This window comes from Lutjanus erythropterus, chromosome 15 (assembly GCF_056507025.1).
Source record: "Lutjanus erythropterus isolate fLutEry1 chromosome 15, fLutEry1.hap2, whole genome shotgun sequence".
Taxonomy (NCBI): Eukaryota; Metazoa; Chordata; class Actinopteri; order Lutjaniformes; family Lutjanidae; genus Lutjanus; species Lutjanus erythropterus.
Window position 1 is genome coordinate 26,749,499 of NC_139331.1, and position 12,529 is coordinate 26,762,027.

Genomic DNA, 12,529 nt, shown 5'->3' on the forward strand with positions numbered 1-12,529 from the left:
CCTATACCACACGTATGCACAAAAGCCAGCCAAGTGTTTTGTGCTGTGAAATATTAATAATGATGAAAAAAAAGTTTACTTAATGAAGACACAGAAGACAAAGCCTCAGCATGGATCAGAGACAAAATGATGTAGCCCACCTCATCTGCAAGTATTCACTGCTATTGGCTTCCTGACCCAAAGTTATCCAGTTAACACCACAGAACATTCAGTTTACATAAACTGCTGCTCAGCAGGCCCAGATAAATCGACTGGACTGCACGACCTGGCTGCACCTGCGGCACCCCCAACAGAGAAACCTCTCCAATGATGCTCCAATGCACTCATCCATGTCTGTTGAAAAGGTTGTTTATTTTCTTTGTTGTTGCCCTGAGGTGGCATTTCCTTTCCTTTTTCTTTTCTCTTCTTTTTTTTTCTGAATTTAAGGTTACCTGTCAAATGTCACTCACCTGTTGATTTGTGGTTTGCACACGCCACTTGCTAACTGCAAATTACCTGACATGCCCATCCTATTTAAGATCAAACATGATTTAACAACATACAAGAACAGAATAGGACTTTTCTTATTTTCTTCTTATTGTGTTGTGCAAGAACATGCTCATGCATGAGCGCCAATGTTTTTTTTTATCACAAGAGGTTTTTTTTTTAGAATCTTGAATGAATAAACTTCAGGAAATCAATGAACACAACACATGCAGTATTAGCTACCCAGTGTGAGTTTTCCTTCATCACAGGTATGTATATTGACCCATTATACATTCTACTCATACTCGTAAAAAGTACATTATCTGTATTGGGTAATTGTTCCAGTCAAGTACTCACTCAACTGTAGTTCATAGGTTGCATGAGCAAAGGCAGCTCCTTCACTGTTGCATTCATTCGACTGTCTGTTACACCACCTCACATCTCAATGATTGCCTCCCTGTGGTCTGGGCAGTCTGGCCAATTATGGTTCTTAATATCCATGTCATGTAGCATCCACTCTGAATAAAACAGTCTATTAATAGATTTTGCTTCAACAGTGGAAACATTCCTCTCTTGTATGTGAAACACACAAATTATGTGGGCATTAAGTTCATATTAGCAGCCACAGTAGAGACTTATAGCTCAGCAAAACTCAATTTAAAACTTGATTTATCTCCAATTAAAGATTATGAGGTCAGAACAGTAAACATAAACAACAATTAAATCACATTTTCTTGTTTATGAAAGCGCAAACTTCATGATTAAGTAATTAGTTAACCTAAGTTTATAACTATAATGCAGTTATAATATCAATTTATTCATCCTTTAACAACATTAACTTTCTCCTCAGGCCTTTAGAGAGGAGATTGCCCCATTACGTCAAGATGTAAGAATCGTCAACGAGCTTTCTGCAGAGCTGACGCCATTGGACATCCAGCTCTCCTCCACCGCCTCCAGGCAACTGGACCAGCTCAACATGAGATGGAAACTACTACAGGTAGTTAAAATCCTGCTGATCATCTGCAGATGGTTTTCCACACACACTCTTTCTTGTTTTTCTTCGATTCTCTGCTTCTTATCTCCCCACAGCATTTTGTCCACACTTGCCTAAATGAATGCTGTCTTCAATATATCTTGATCCTCTTTCTCCCTCTTCCCTCATTCTCCTGCCTGCCTGTGTGTTTTTATCTCCTCTGTCACTGTCTCCCTGAGTTTCTCCTCTCATCGAATGCGTGCTGATTTCACTTTGTATCAGCCCAACGCACAGGGGACTGAGAGCTGTCCCTCTACCTGTGTACCTTGTTTTATTTGAACACAGCTCCGTTTTCTCTGCAACACTTTGTCACTAAACATCAATGGACACTATTCTCACAGAACAGCAGTCACATTCTTGGCTCGCTACGCGCTTGAATGTCTTGGTCTGATCCGCCAAGGGACTCGCTGAGTGTTTGTCAGAGCGGAGCGTGTCTCAGCCCTAGAGGGAAAGTCGTGGAGGAGTCTCTTTAGAAGTCATCAGAGGGAAAGAGAAAAGAAGTGATGTCGGTTGTGAATTAGGAAGCAAAATCCTCTATGTTGAGTTTGTATGAGCACAAGAACATACCAGTGTGCACACTGTGTCCTTATGAGGCAAGGTCATTTATCTTATTTCTTCATTCTTTTACACCTCTTTAGGACTTTAGATTATTTGGAGTATTTAAGCTGTGCTTCTCTCTTGCTGATTGAGTCTCATCTTTTCTGGAGATGGACAGAAATATTATGTCAGTTTTTCTTTTTAAAGTGGAAACAGACAACTTTTCAATTCTCCCCCTGCTGTTTTGAAGTAGGGAATAATGTACAGTGAGCTGGTCATTATTGCAAAATAAACCTCAACAGGGTGACGCAGGTGCCTGATGTGTAGCAGAGGTGTCTTGAATGTGCTTGATTTATTTCACAATAATGACCTGTCCATTGCACATTATCTCCCTCATTACATGTCTACCTACTTCTAAAAATAATTTGAAACAAGTTACTTAATGTTTATTAAAACTTATTTTATTGATTTAAATATGATTTTATTGCTCCTCCAGAGTCACTGATCAAAACTGCATCCATAGCAACGGTTTGGTCTTCATAGCAACAGTCTGTCATTTGTAGCAACAAGCTATTTTCCACGAAAACAATCTGCTATACAGAAATAACAGACCTTAGAATACTGTAATTGACCAATTAAAAATTGAGTATGTAACAAAGCTGTGTAATAAGTGGTATTATTGTTTGTGATGCTGTGGAGATGAAATGGTATGAAAATTTCATATCGTACTATAGTGACCAAAATGACCACAGTTATCATTATTTTCACAGTGTTGTTAAAATGTGCTGAAAATGTTTAAAAAGCACCAGTACACTCAGTGAAATCATTTCAGCATGTTTTTGCATCGAAAAACCTCTCAATGATTTGAAATGGCTTCATGTCCTTTGCAATGTTGATGTTTTCATTTATGCAAAACAAACCCACGCTCCATGCTTCACCTGTGTCTGGGTAACTGTTAGGAAGTTTCTCAAAGTACAGTGATCAAACGGAGTTATCACAATAATAAAAGTTTGAAAACGGTAATACTAATCATCTGGGATTTTATTGCAGTTTATTGTGGGACAGATTATCATATAACTTCAACACCTGTGCATAACACTAAATTGCTTTTGTTTTTTTTTTAGCCTAACTCTGTGCAGAAGCGATCAACAACTCTTATGAAATAAGAGAGAAGAAAGATGCATGTTCACTAAAGAGATAAATTGAAAGATATTGTAACATAGTTTGAGTAATGTTAGCCTATAGCATTGTACAAACAAGTAACTACAGCAGGAGGAAAAGAGTGAATTTGGTCCAGGGGTGCTGAAAGTTATCGCTCAAAGGTCCACATCTGATTTTTATTCAGTGTCAGAGGGTCTGTAACAATTGACAATAACAAAATAACCTGTAATTAATGCATAACACTCTCTCCAGCAGTTAACACCGACATGGCAGATGCAAATGATAGAGAAATAAGCCACATTAAAATGCGTGTATGGGCTGGGTCCAGATTGAATTGCCAGTCGATCTGCAGTCCTGATTTAGTCTGTAATAGAGATTTTCTGGGCAAAATTGTATATAGCCATCACACTGTACAATTAATATTTAGTAGTCTTGACCAAGCTGGCTGGTGATGCCTACAGTTGCTAGTGGCAAGAAAACTGAATATAGGTCAGACTGTCCATCTGTGATGACATCACATTGTAATGGAAAGTTGACAGTGTTTTTGCTAACTTCATTTGAAGTTTTTCTTGTAAGCCATGTGGCATCGTCGCTGTAGATAAATGAGTTGGGAATGTGGGCAGAAAAACCTTGGGACCTACAGTCATCCCTTTTTAAATGTGACACTGCCGCAGAGTGAAACTGGGTAGCTGAGCTAATTTGTAGCCTTGTGATATTTCCCATGTACTGAACAGACACCCACTAATAGTCTTTCTGCCTGGAGATTGACCATAACTCAAACACTGAGTCAGAGGAGGGCAGAGTTTCAGTGGACTGCACACTTTGTCTCTCTGTTGTCCGCTCTTTTTATTTCTTTTAGCCTGCGGGAAGGCGACAGCTTCACTAATAAGCCAGGTCTGACTGTGTAGTTTGATGATTTGGTTTTCATATGCAGACGGCTCCCATCTTCCTCTCTGTGGGACAGTGGCCATGATAGCCATTAGTGGCCAAAAAGAAACTGAGCTGTTGGCCTTTCTATGCCCATTTCCAGGATCCCTGTGTGGACAGCTGTTATTTGGCTGCCATAGTGCCTGAGGTGTGTGTGTGAGAGAGTCTCAGTATTACGGACTGCCAATACTGTCCTGCTAGCGAGCCTGATGGAGCAAAGCAACCCCACAGTCGTGCCGGGCACAGGTGCACTGCCAGAGAGGTCAATACACAGCTTTCACAGGGCTGCAGGAGTGAATGTGTGTGTGATGGATAACTCAAAGCTGTATGGAGCTTCACACTTCACTGAGTACACTGCATCAATCCACTGAATAGTTGATCTAGCATTACGTAAGCAAGCAGGCTATCCATTTATTTTTGAAAAACTCTAAGAATAAATGTAATATGGAGTATATGAGGAAAAAGAAGTCTCTGCACAGAGTGGTCTTGAAACTTGTCGTGGGTTTGATCATAATCAGGAAATTATGTTTACATCCAACATGAGATGCAGCATGTATGTTATAATACTCAGGTTTCTGATCTGTGTGTTATACCAACATGTTTTTGACTCCTCCATATCTCACTCTGTGGTTTCAGTGACGCTTGAATTCCCTCAGCAGTAGAGTAGATAAACACACTTTGGTTTCTTGCTGCTGTATTTTCCACTTTGCTGGATTTGGCTTCCCCAGCCAATCGCGAGTTATAGAAGATGAAAGCAACAATACAATATGTCAGACGTTCACATGTATTTGAGTCTCATAACATCATGTATCATTTGTTTCATTTGTTTTGCTGACTGGCCACTAATTAACTCACTAACTCTGTTTTTTATTAGCTTATTGTGGTCAGTGTCAGAAAATCAGTGAGCAGAACTGTTTTAGACATTGTTGGTTTTTTATATCCCTTTTATATATCAATATGATGACCTTGATTTATCTGGTTTCTTTTATCTAAAAATGTTTCTATTTTCCAGAAACGTTGGTACAGTATATCACAATATACGCAGATATTACTCATATCACCCACTCCTAACTTTTGCACATGGTAGGCAATGATTAAGCCTGTCACAATTATTGCATAATTGCTTCATTCGGATAATTTGAGCTGACTGCAGTCATTTTGCAAATACAATCATTTCCATTCATCTGCGGGATGAAACTGAAACAGAAATGTCAAATTTCCATTACTTTTTTTTCCCCAGGCGGTTTCCACAGTTTGAGGTTTGACTGGCACCTTTTTATCAAACAGATGTGTTCTTCTGCTATGGTTTAATGGCACCTAAGTGGAAAATTAGTGACATCAACTATTTATCTTGAAAGATTTAATTTGTAATATTTGCATAATGGTAGTGGATGGAAATGAACATTATTTTCTGGCCTATTTTTGGCCATAGTACATTGTTTTTTTGTTTTTGTATATTCAAATTTTATGTCATACCTGCCCTGCACAATTTTTTCTATACATGGCCTAAAAAGAAAACAGAAATGTGTTATCCCTATATTATAATAGTGGCCTAAAACAAACAGAACAAGCCAATTAAATTGTTACTTGTAATTATATGTTTGACAATTAATCATCAACTAAAATTTTGTGAGTGGTAAATGGTACAGCATACACTGCACATATATTCTATAACTTCTTACACATTGATGATATGATACAGTATATATTTATACCTTTGAAAGAAATCAAAGTTTTTTCAAGTTTGGGGTTTTACAGCAAATCCGCTTCTAAATTAATTGCACTGAAATTGAATTCATTCCAACCATGACGCCACCTCCAGCCACTGTAAAGTTCTGTGTCGCTGAGTACAGCTCTCAGGACCACAGCTGACTGTCTTTTCTCCCGTCTGTGTGTCTGGTCTTGGTGCAGGTGGCGGTGGAGGACAGACTGAAGCTGCTTCAGGAAGCCCACCGAGACTTCGGCCCCTCCTCCCAACACTTCCTCTCCAGTGAGTACAGAGCCCAATTACCGCAGAGGGCCAATTGCCTCTCTGAGGAAATTACAAAATTTGGTGGGGGACTTGGTTTGTTTCCACTCAGTTACACTGTTTCTCATCCCCTAATTTTTTCATGTCCCATCTTCTAATCTTCAGCCATACGCTTCGCAGTTACGCATGCTCGGCGGATTTGTGGTTTCACATATACGCACACACAGTTTGCAGACGAAGCACTTTACTCTTGAATAATGCAAGGCTTAATTACAGTTCTCCACTGACTCCCTCCTCTTTCTCCCTCTTTAGAGTGGTCATTAGCGGAGAAAGGGGAACAGAGAGAGTTAGACACAAAGCTGGAGAGAAAAGACAAATGCAGGAGTGTGAACATTAAACAAAGCGGCGGGTCTTTCGCTCCCCGTCTCTCTCTCTTTCTCTCTCTCTATCGTCATTTTCTATAATCATACAGCCATTAGTGTTCTTTCTGCTCCACCTGATTTGCTTTGCTGGCTGTCAGACACAGACAAAATGGACGGTGTGTGATTCAGTGCAGGTGGTAAAGCTCGGCCGCTGTGTCGTGTCACCAGCAGACATGAATTTACCAAGTAAAGCCCTGGTGAGAACTCTGCAACCGCTCCAGACAAAACAGCACTCTGTCTCCTCTTTCATCTCCTCGGCACTATGACACTATCTCCTCCATCACACATTCCCTCTCATTACACTAGTAGCTTAATATTCCCTCAGGGATCAATAAAGTACTGCGTCCTTATCTCGCCCTATCCATCTCGTATATCTCCCAATCTCGCTTAATCTCTTTCTCTTACTGTCTTTTCATCTCTCTATCTGAGCGCAGAGCTGTGTCAAGGAGGAGGGAAAGTGGGAGGGCGATAAATCAAGCAACATTTCTCCTCTGTATTGCTCTTGAGAGCTTCTCAAGCCTTATATTTGGCTGGTTTTAACACTGTATCAGCTGTGTGTCATCTTCAAGATTTTCCCTCTGTCAGTATTTATTGCCCTCTTTCATATTCCACAAAGATTAACCTAAACTTCGACTTTTTTCCCTTTATTTCTTTTTCCCTTCATGCCCTATTATCTCCTTCTCTCTCTTTCTGACAAGAAAACAATACATATTTACTGTTTTTTTCCTCTCAATTTCATGCACAGTAAGAGTGTTCCTTACATGGTGAGACTATGTTATTATGGAAGTGTCAGATGTGAGAATTATTTCACGTCGAGCCCCACTCACTAAATGGATTACCGCACTGCAATGTTTATTAAGATGGTGTTTCGATTTTGACTGCTTGACTTTCTCTCCATTTCTCACTATTCCTCTCTCTCTCTCTCTCTCTGTCTGCAGCCTCTGTACAGCTCCCCTGGCAACGTGCAGTTTCTCAGAATAAGGTTCCATATTACATCAAGTAAGTGGCGAGAAATTGCTTCGATAGCCATCTTTGTGTGTTTAAATCGTATGCCTTTGTGTTTGTGTGTGTTGGTTTTTGTTAGTGATTATTGTACAACTACATTGGTCGGCCTTTATGGCAGAGCCGTCAGGATATTGTCTGTGAAAAAAATACCACATTTCTTTTTTGGGTGTTTATCTCCATTCCTCTTATTAACATGTTCCAAATTGTTATGTGGTGTGTGACCCCTTAATACAATGCTATAATACAAGTCTGTGAGTTGTGACCACTTGAAATGAAGAGTGACTTTCCCATCTTAGACTTTTATTTAACTAATTTTTAGAGGCCTGAAGTAGTTGAACTAAGCTGTATTAAAAAAAAAAAGGTTAGAAGAAAGGTCCAAACAATGAGTAAAGAATGAACAGAATTTTTGTAGTAGTAAAGTTTTAGTTCAGGTCTTTTGTAGTCCTTATCCTGGTGATCATCTTTGACTCCTTAGAATATTTTTTCTCAATTTCCAGGTTTTAAACCACTATCCTAGAACTGATATTTAAGCTACTTTAGACCTGTAGATTGTGTAAGTTTGTAAAAAATATCAGCAAAAGATTCCCTCTGAGTCATTTATGGACCATGACATCTAGGTCATGCAGGTTAGCCACTGTAGGCTGTCCTGTCTACTTGGAAAGGGAGGTTGAAATGAGGCGCTTGCAATTCCACTGAATCATACACACTGGTCCTTTAACTGGCATCTTTTCAAGGTACATTTCCAGCCACTATGTTCTCCTCAAGGAAAACCCAGATGTTGGCATTATGGTGCAGCTGGAGTTGAATTTATGTTTTTAATTTTACAATTCAATAATATTCATATTTGACTGTGAAATAGCTCATTATCTCAAACATTTTTCTTAGGGGGAATCCAACACTTCTCACCCCTTTCACATTAAAGCTCTGACCTCTAATGACCTCTCATATACATCACCATGAATGGTCAGGTAGCTTTTGTTATTGTTCCGTGTATATTCTGTACACGTACATGATTTATTTTACTCCTAATTAGGAGTTTCTATCCTGCTGATTTGCTCCTTAGTGTATATTAAAATTCAAGCTGTTTCACCTACCCATTTCACATTCAGTCCAACATTAGCACCTTCTTTTGAATAGATAATACCTGGCAGAATCCCAGGACAGCTTCCCACACTGTTCTCATCATGGCTATAACAACTTTAGCTTGACGTCTTGCTTCCCATTCTAATTTTGCCCAATCAAACTAAACAAAAGATTCTTTTGAAATAGGCACAGAGACGATCTGTGCTGGTAGCAAACTCCTCTACTGTTTCAAGAAATGTCAGTTCTGAAAGTTTGGCCGACCTCATTATCCAGAAATCATGTAACCGTATGTCAGTGAAGTGCTGACTAACCAAGCCTGAATTCACCGTTATTTTTGGCTGATGGTGAAAAAAATCTTTGGGTAGTAGCAGTTTCAGCTATCATTTGTCAGTTCTGCTTTCCTTATTCCTGTCTCTCCTTTTTGTTGGGACTCTGTTACAGCCTTCCTTTGTGATTTAGGATGATAAAATGTGTGTAATTTTTAGGGCTGCCCCCTTGAATCACCTCGTGCCCCAAGTCGAAATGTCACTACCTCAGTTAAATTGTCAGATAGCCATTTTTTAAAAATTCCCCTTGTGCCGTTGTCCACAGAACAACCACAATAAAAGCTTCAGCTACAAAGATTTATAGGTTTAGTCTTTTCTCAGTGATAGGTTAACCTCCAAAAAGTTTTGATGCAACATAAAACTGGCCAGTTAAAACAGTTGATTCAGTTTATTGAAAATTTAATTTGGGAGGGGGTCAAGATAAAAGGTTTGCAGACAGAAGATAAAGACACGGGTGGAGATGGAGAAAAATAGGATTTAGACAAAAGAGAGAGGGGAAGGACACCTGCACTGTTTTTTTTTCTTTGCTCTAGAGAGGGATCAGAGATGAAAGCCCGAGACAGGCGACGACTCGGAGGACAGGCTTATAACTTTAGAGTCAACAACAGCCTGTGATCACAGATGTGCCCAGCCAATGAACCTGCATCCGCCCACTCGCACAAACAAAAAACATGTGCACAAGGGCATTCGCACAATAAACAACACTCGCACATGCATTTGGACACTTGAATAGAGCTGCACGTCCTCATTCTGGCATGAAAACGCTTACAAAACTCAGATGCATATGAACTCCAACTGGAACCGGGTTTGAACCAACCAAACACACACACAGACCCATTGTGTGAGCACACACCATATGTTCTGTCAATGCCTCTAGGTTGGTTGGAACAGATATTTTCTTTTCCATGGCTGCTTTCATGTTAACCCTAAACTGCCTTACAGAAACAGGGAAAAAAGAAGCATTCCTCCTTCGACTTTAACCTCAGTGTGCAGCTTTTCTGTCACTTTAAAAAGATAGTCTCGTGTGCAGTGCCTTCTGTATATGAATACACGTGAGGACTGGTGCACTCTTATACATATCCTCTTAATTTGCAGCTTGAAAACTGAACTTTAAATCCATCTCCAGGACTAATCACAGGTCGCTTTCAGTGTCGTGACATCCGTGGGACACTCTTGTCATTCTGTGACACATTCATTTCCCCAAACCCCTCCTCGCCTCCTCTTCCATCTCCTCTCATACTCTGACTCCTTTCTTTGAGCTGACAAAGGGCCTCTGATTAAAACTGCGCCTTGTCCACCCCCTGTGGTGAGGAGTTCAAGCGACATATTGGGGGGAAACTCAAATGGCTTCACGCAAGTTCTGCGCCGGCTGTCTCATGCTGGCAACCTCGCATGCTGTCCCATTTCACCCATTCTGGCACTTCTGGGGTGGGCTCGCATGTCTTGTAGGCTTTGTGAGAGGAAATATAGCAAGACTGCATCTCTGCGCAGATTAGAGAAAGTCTCCTCGACATTTCAAGGCTTTTCTGGATGTACTGTCTGTCTGTGTTTTTGTCAGGGAACATTTGGTGCAGTTGGGTGTCCTGAACGGAACAGACAGCCCTTATGTACACTCTTAGAAATAAAACAGAAACATAAAGTGTTCTTTGGCTTTTTCTTAGAGGACAACCCTTTTTGGTTCCTGTTAGAACATTTTTATAAAGGTTCCACTTGGAACCCTTTCAGAGGGTTCTACCTATAACCCAACATATAAGATTATACCAAGATCCAGTAGGGTTCTTTTTAGGGATTCTCTAGAGAACCCTTCTATGGTGTGATAGACCCAGAATCCTGTCTGCCTGTCCACTTTCTTTTGGTGCGAACAAGAACCCACCCACTTTCTTCAAAAAAGGGTTCTTCGGAGGCAAACGGTTCTGGTTAGAACCTCAGCCCCTCAGGAAGAACTATTTAGAATAGGAATTTATGTAGATTTTTCAGTATATGTTCCACGTTAACAATAGAAATACGCATAACCTTAAAAACAAGACATAAATACAAAACATACAAGTTTACACACGTTTATGTCTTTAATTTTATATCTGCTCAACTTAAACAAGATATATAAATATAAATAAGCATGCACATTAATCGCATATAACCCAAATACCATTCATTTTTATGGAGTTCCCTCATCTTTTGTCCTTCACTAACTGAAACTTAAACAACAATACGATCCTCAAGATTCTGACCACTCAGTTGTTGCATCCCTGGTGGCATTCTTGTCCACATTGTTGTCCACTTGAGTGCATGAGTAGACCTAATGCATCCCATAGTCTGGCTGTCCTCGTTGTGTGTGCGTACGTAGTTTTAAGAAGAATCCAAAGCTCTTTGGAGTGTATTTCCACAGCAGAGTACTGATAACTTTGGAATGGAGGGAGTTAGTGTTTTAAGAGTTAAAAAAGCAGCAGAGGAGGAGAGGTGAAAGCCCGAGGAAGACAGAAGATGTCAGATGGTGAATGCAGGCACTTATCACCTGTCACAGACACTTCTTGATAAGTCTGGCAGGTTGCTGTCACCGAAAAATAAAAAAATCCTGAAATCTTCTTCTTGCTTATGCAGATATTTGACTAATTCTGTGTCTTTGGATACCCAGATATGCAAGTAATCATTCATCTGCACACTCATGATTATTCAGGGCGCTCCCTCGCTGTGTGACAGTGACAAACTCCCAGTACCAAAGTGTTGTGCAGAAGGGTTGGCTGGTCTGGAGCCAACAGTTTGATGCGGTACATGCACCTCTTGCCCTATTGTCCATCCTTGACCGTAGGGCAGGTGGGTGTAATCCACAGGGATTTCATTATTGACATTTTCTGATATTTTACTGTCCTTTTGTCGGAAAGACAGAAAGAGTCACTGGTTGTGGGAAATTGTAGTTATAGATAATTTTGGAGCAGCAGAGAAGAAATTAATAATTAGCAAAAATCACTTTAACCTTCTTTTGGACTCAGCAGCAAGAAATGGCAAAGCTGCACAGAAAACGTGAGAGGAAATGGCAATTATTTTTGATAAGCTTAGTTGTTATCGTGGTGATCTGTTAGTCTGAGAGGGTCGGACGGCTTCAGCAGCCTACTTTGCTCGTTTGCTGAGGCAGAAATCTCACAAAAACATCTTGTAGAAGGTTATTTTTTCAACCCCGCAGTACCCTAGTGGCTACATAAATTCCATCCCTCCTCCGCCTGCTGCAGTATCCCCTTCAGTGACCCCATTTGATTTGTTGTTGCTTACTCTGGAATGTCATTTAATGATGTCTGTGAAGAGAAATGTCACATGCTTTGCACAAGACTCAAGCGGCTTCATCCCTAGACACTCTCGCTCAGTTATCCCAAGAAAAGCAGAAAGGAGCACTCACTGTCATTGTTATCTACAATATGGATACAGAAGTGATGTCATGCCTACACCTGCAATTAACAAATATTTTCTCTACCGATTAGTTTTTCAATTCATTTTTTAATTAATGAAATGTGAAAACAGTGTAAAGTTCACAGTTTTGTCTGTCAAAGCACTGAAATTATTACATTCACATAAATTTAAAGCAGAAAAACAGTAAATCATTACATTTAAA

The 12,529-nt window shown here is 40.0% G+C and overlaps 1 protein-coding gene across 1 annotated transcript in view; it reads left to right on the top strand.

Annotated features, from left to right (window-relative positions):
* The window catches only part of utrn (utrophin), a 215,888-nt gene that overhangs the window by 139,680 nt on the left and 63,679 nt on the right, over positions 1–12,529 (top strand). The window contains exons 59-61 of the mRNA XM_084737221.1: positions 1,316–1,462; positions 6,035–6,113; positions 7,453–7,513. Coding sequence (XP_084593347.1) covers positions 1,316–1,462; positions 6,035–6,113; positions 7,453–7,513 — 287 coding nt within the window. The remainder of the gene's footprint in view (positions 1–1,315; positions 1,463–6,034; positions 6,114–7,452; positions 7,514–12,529) is intronic.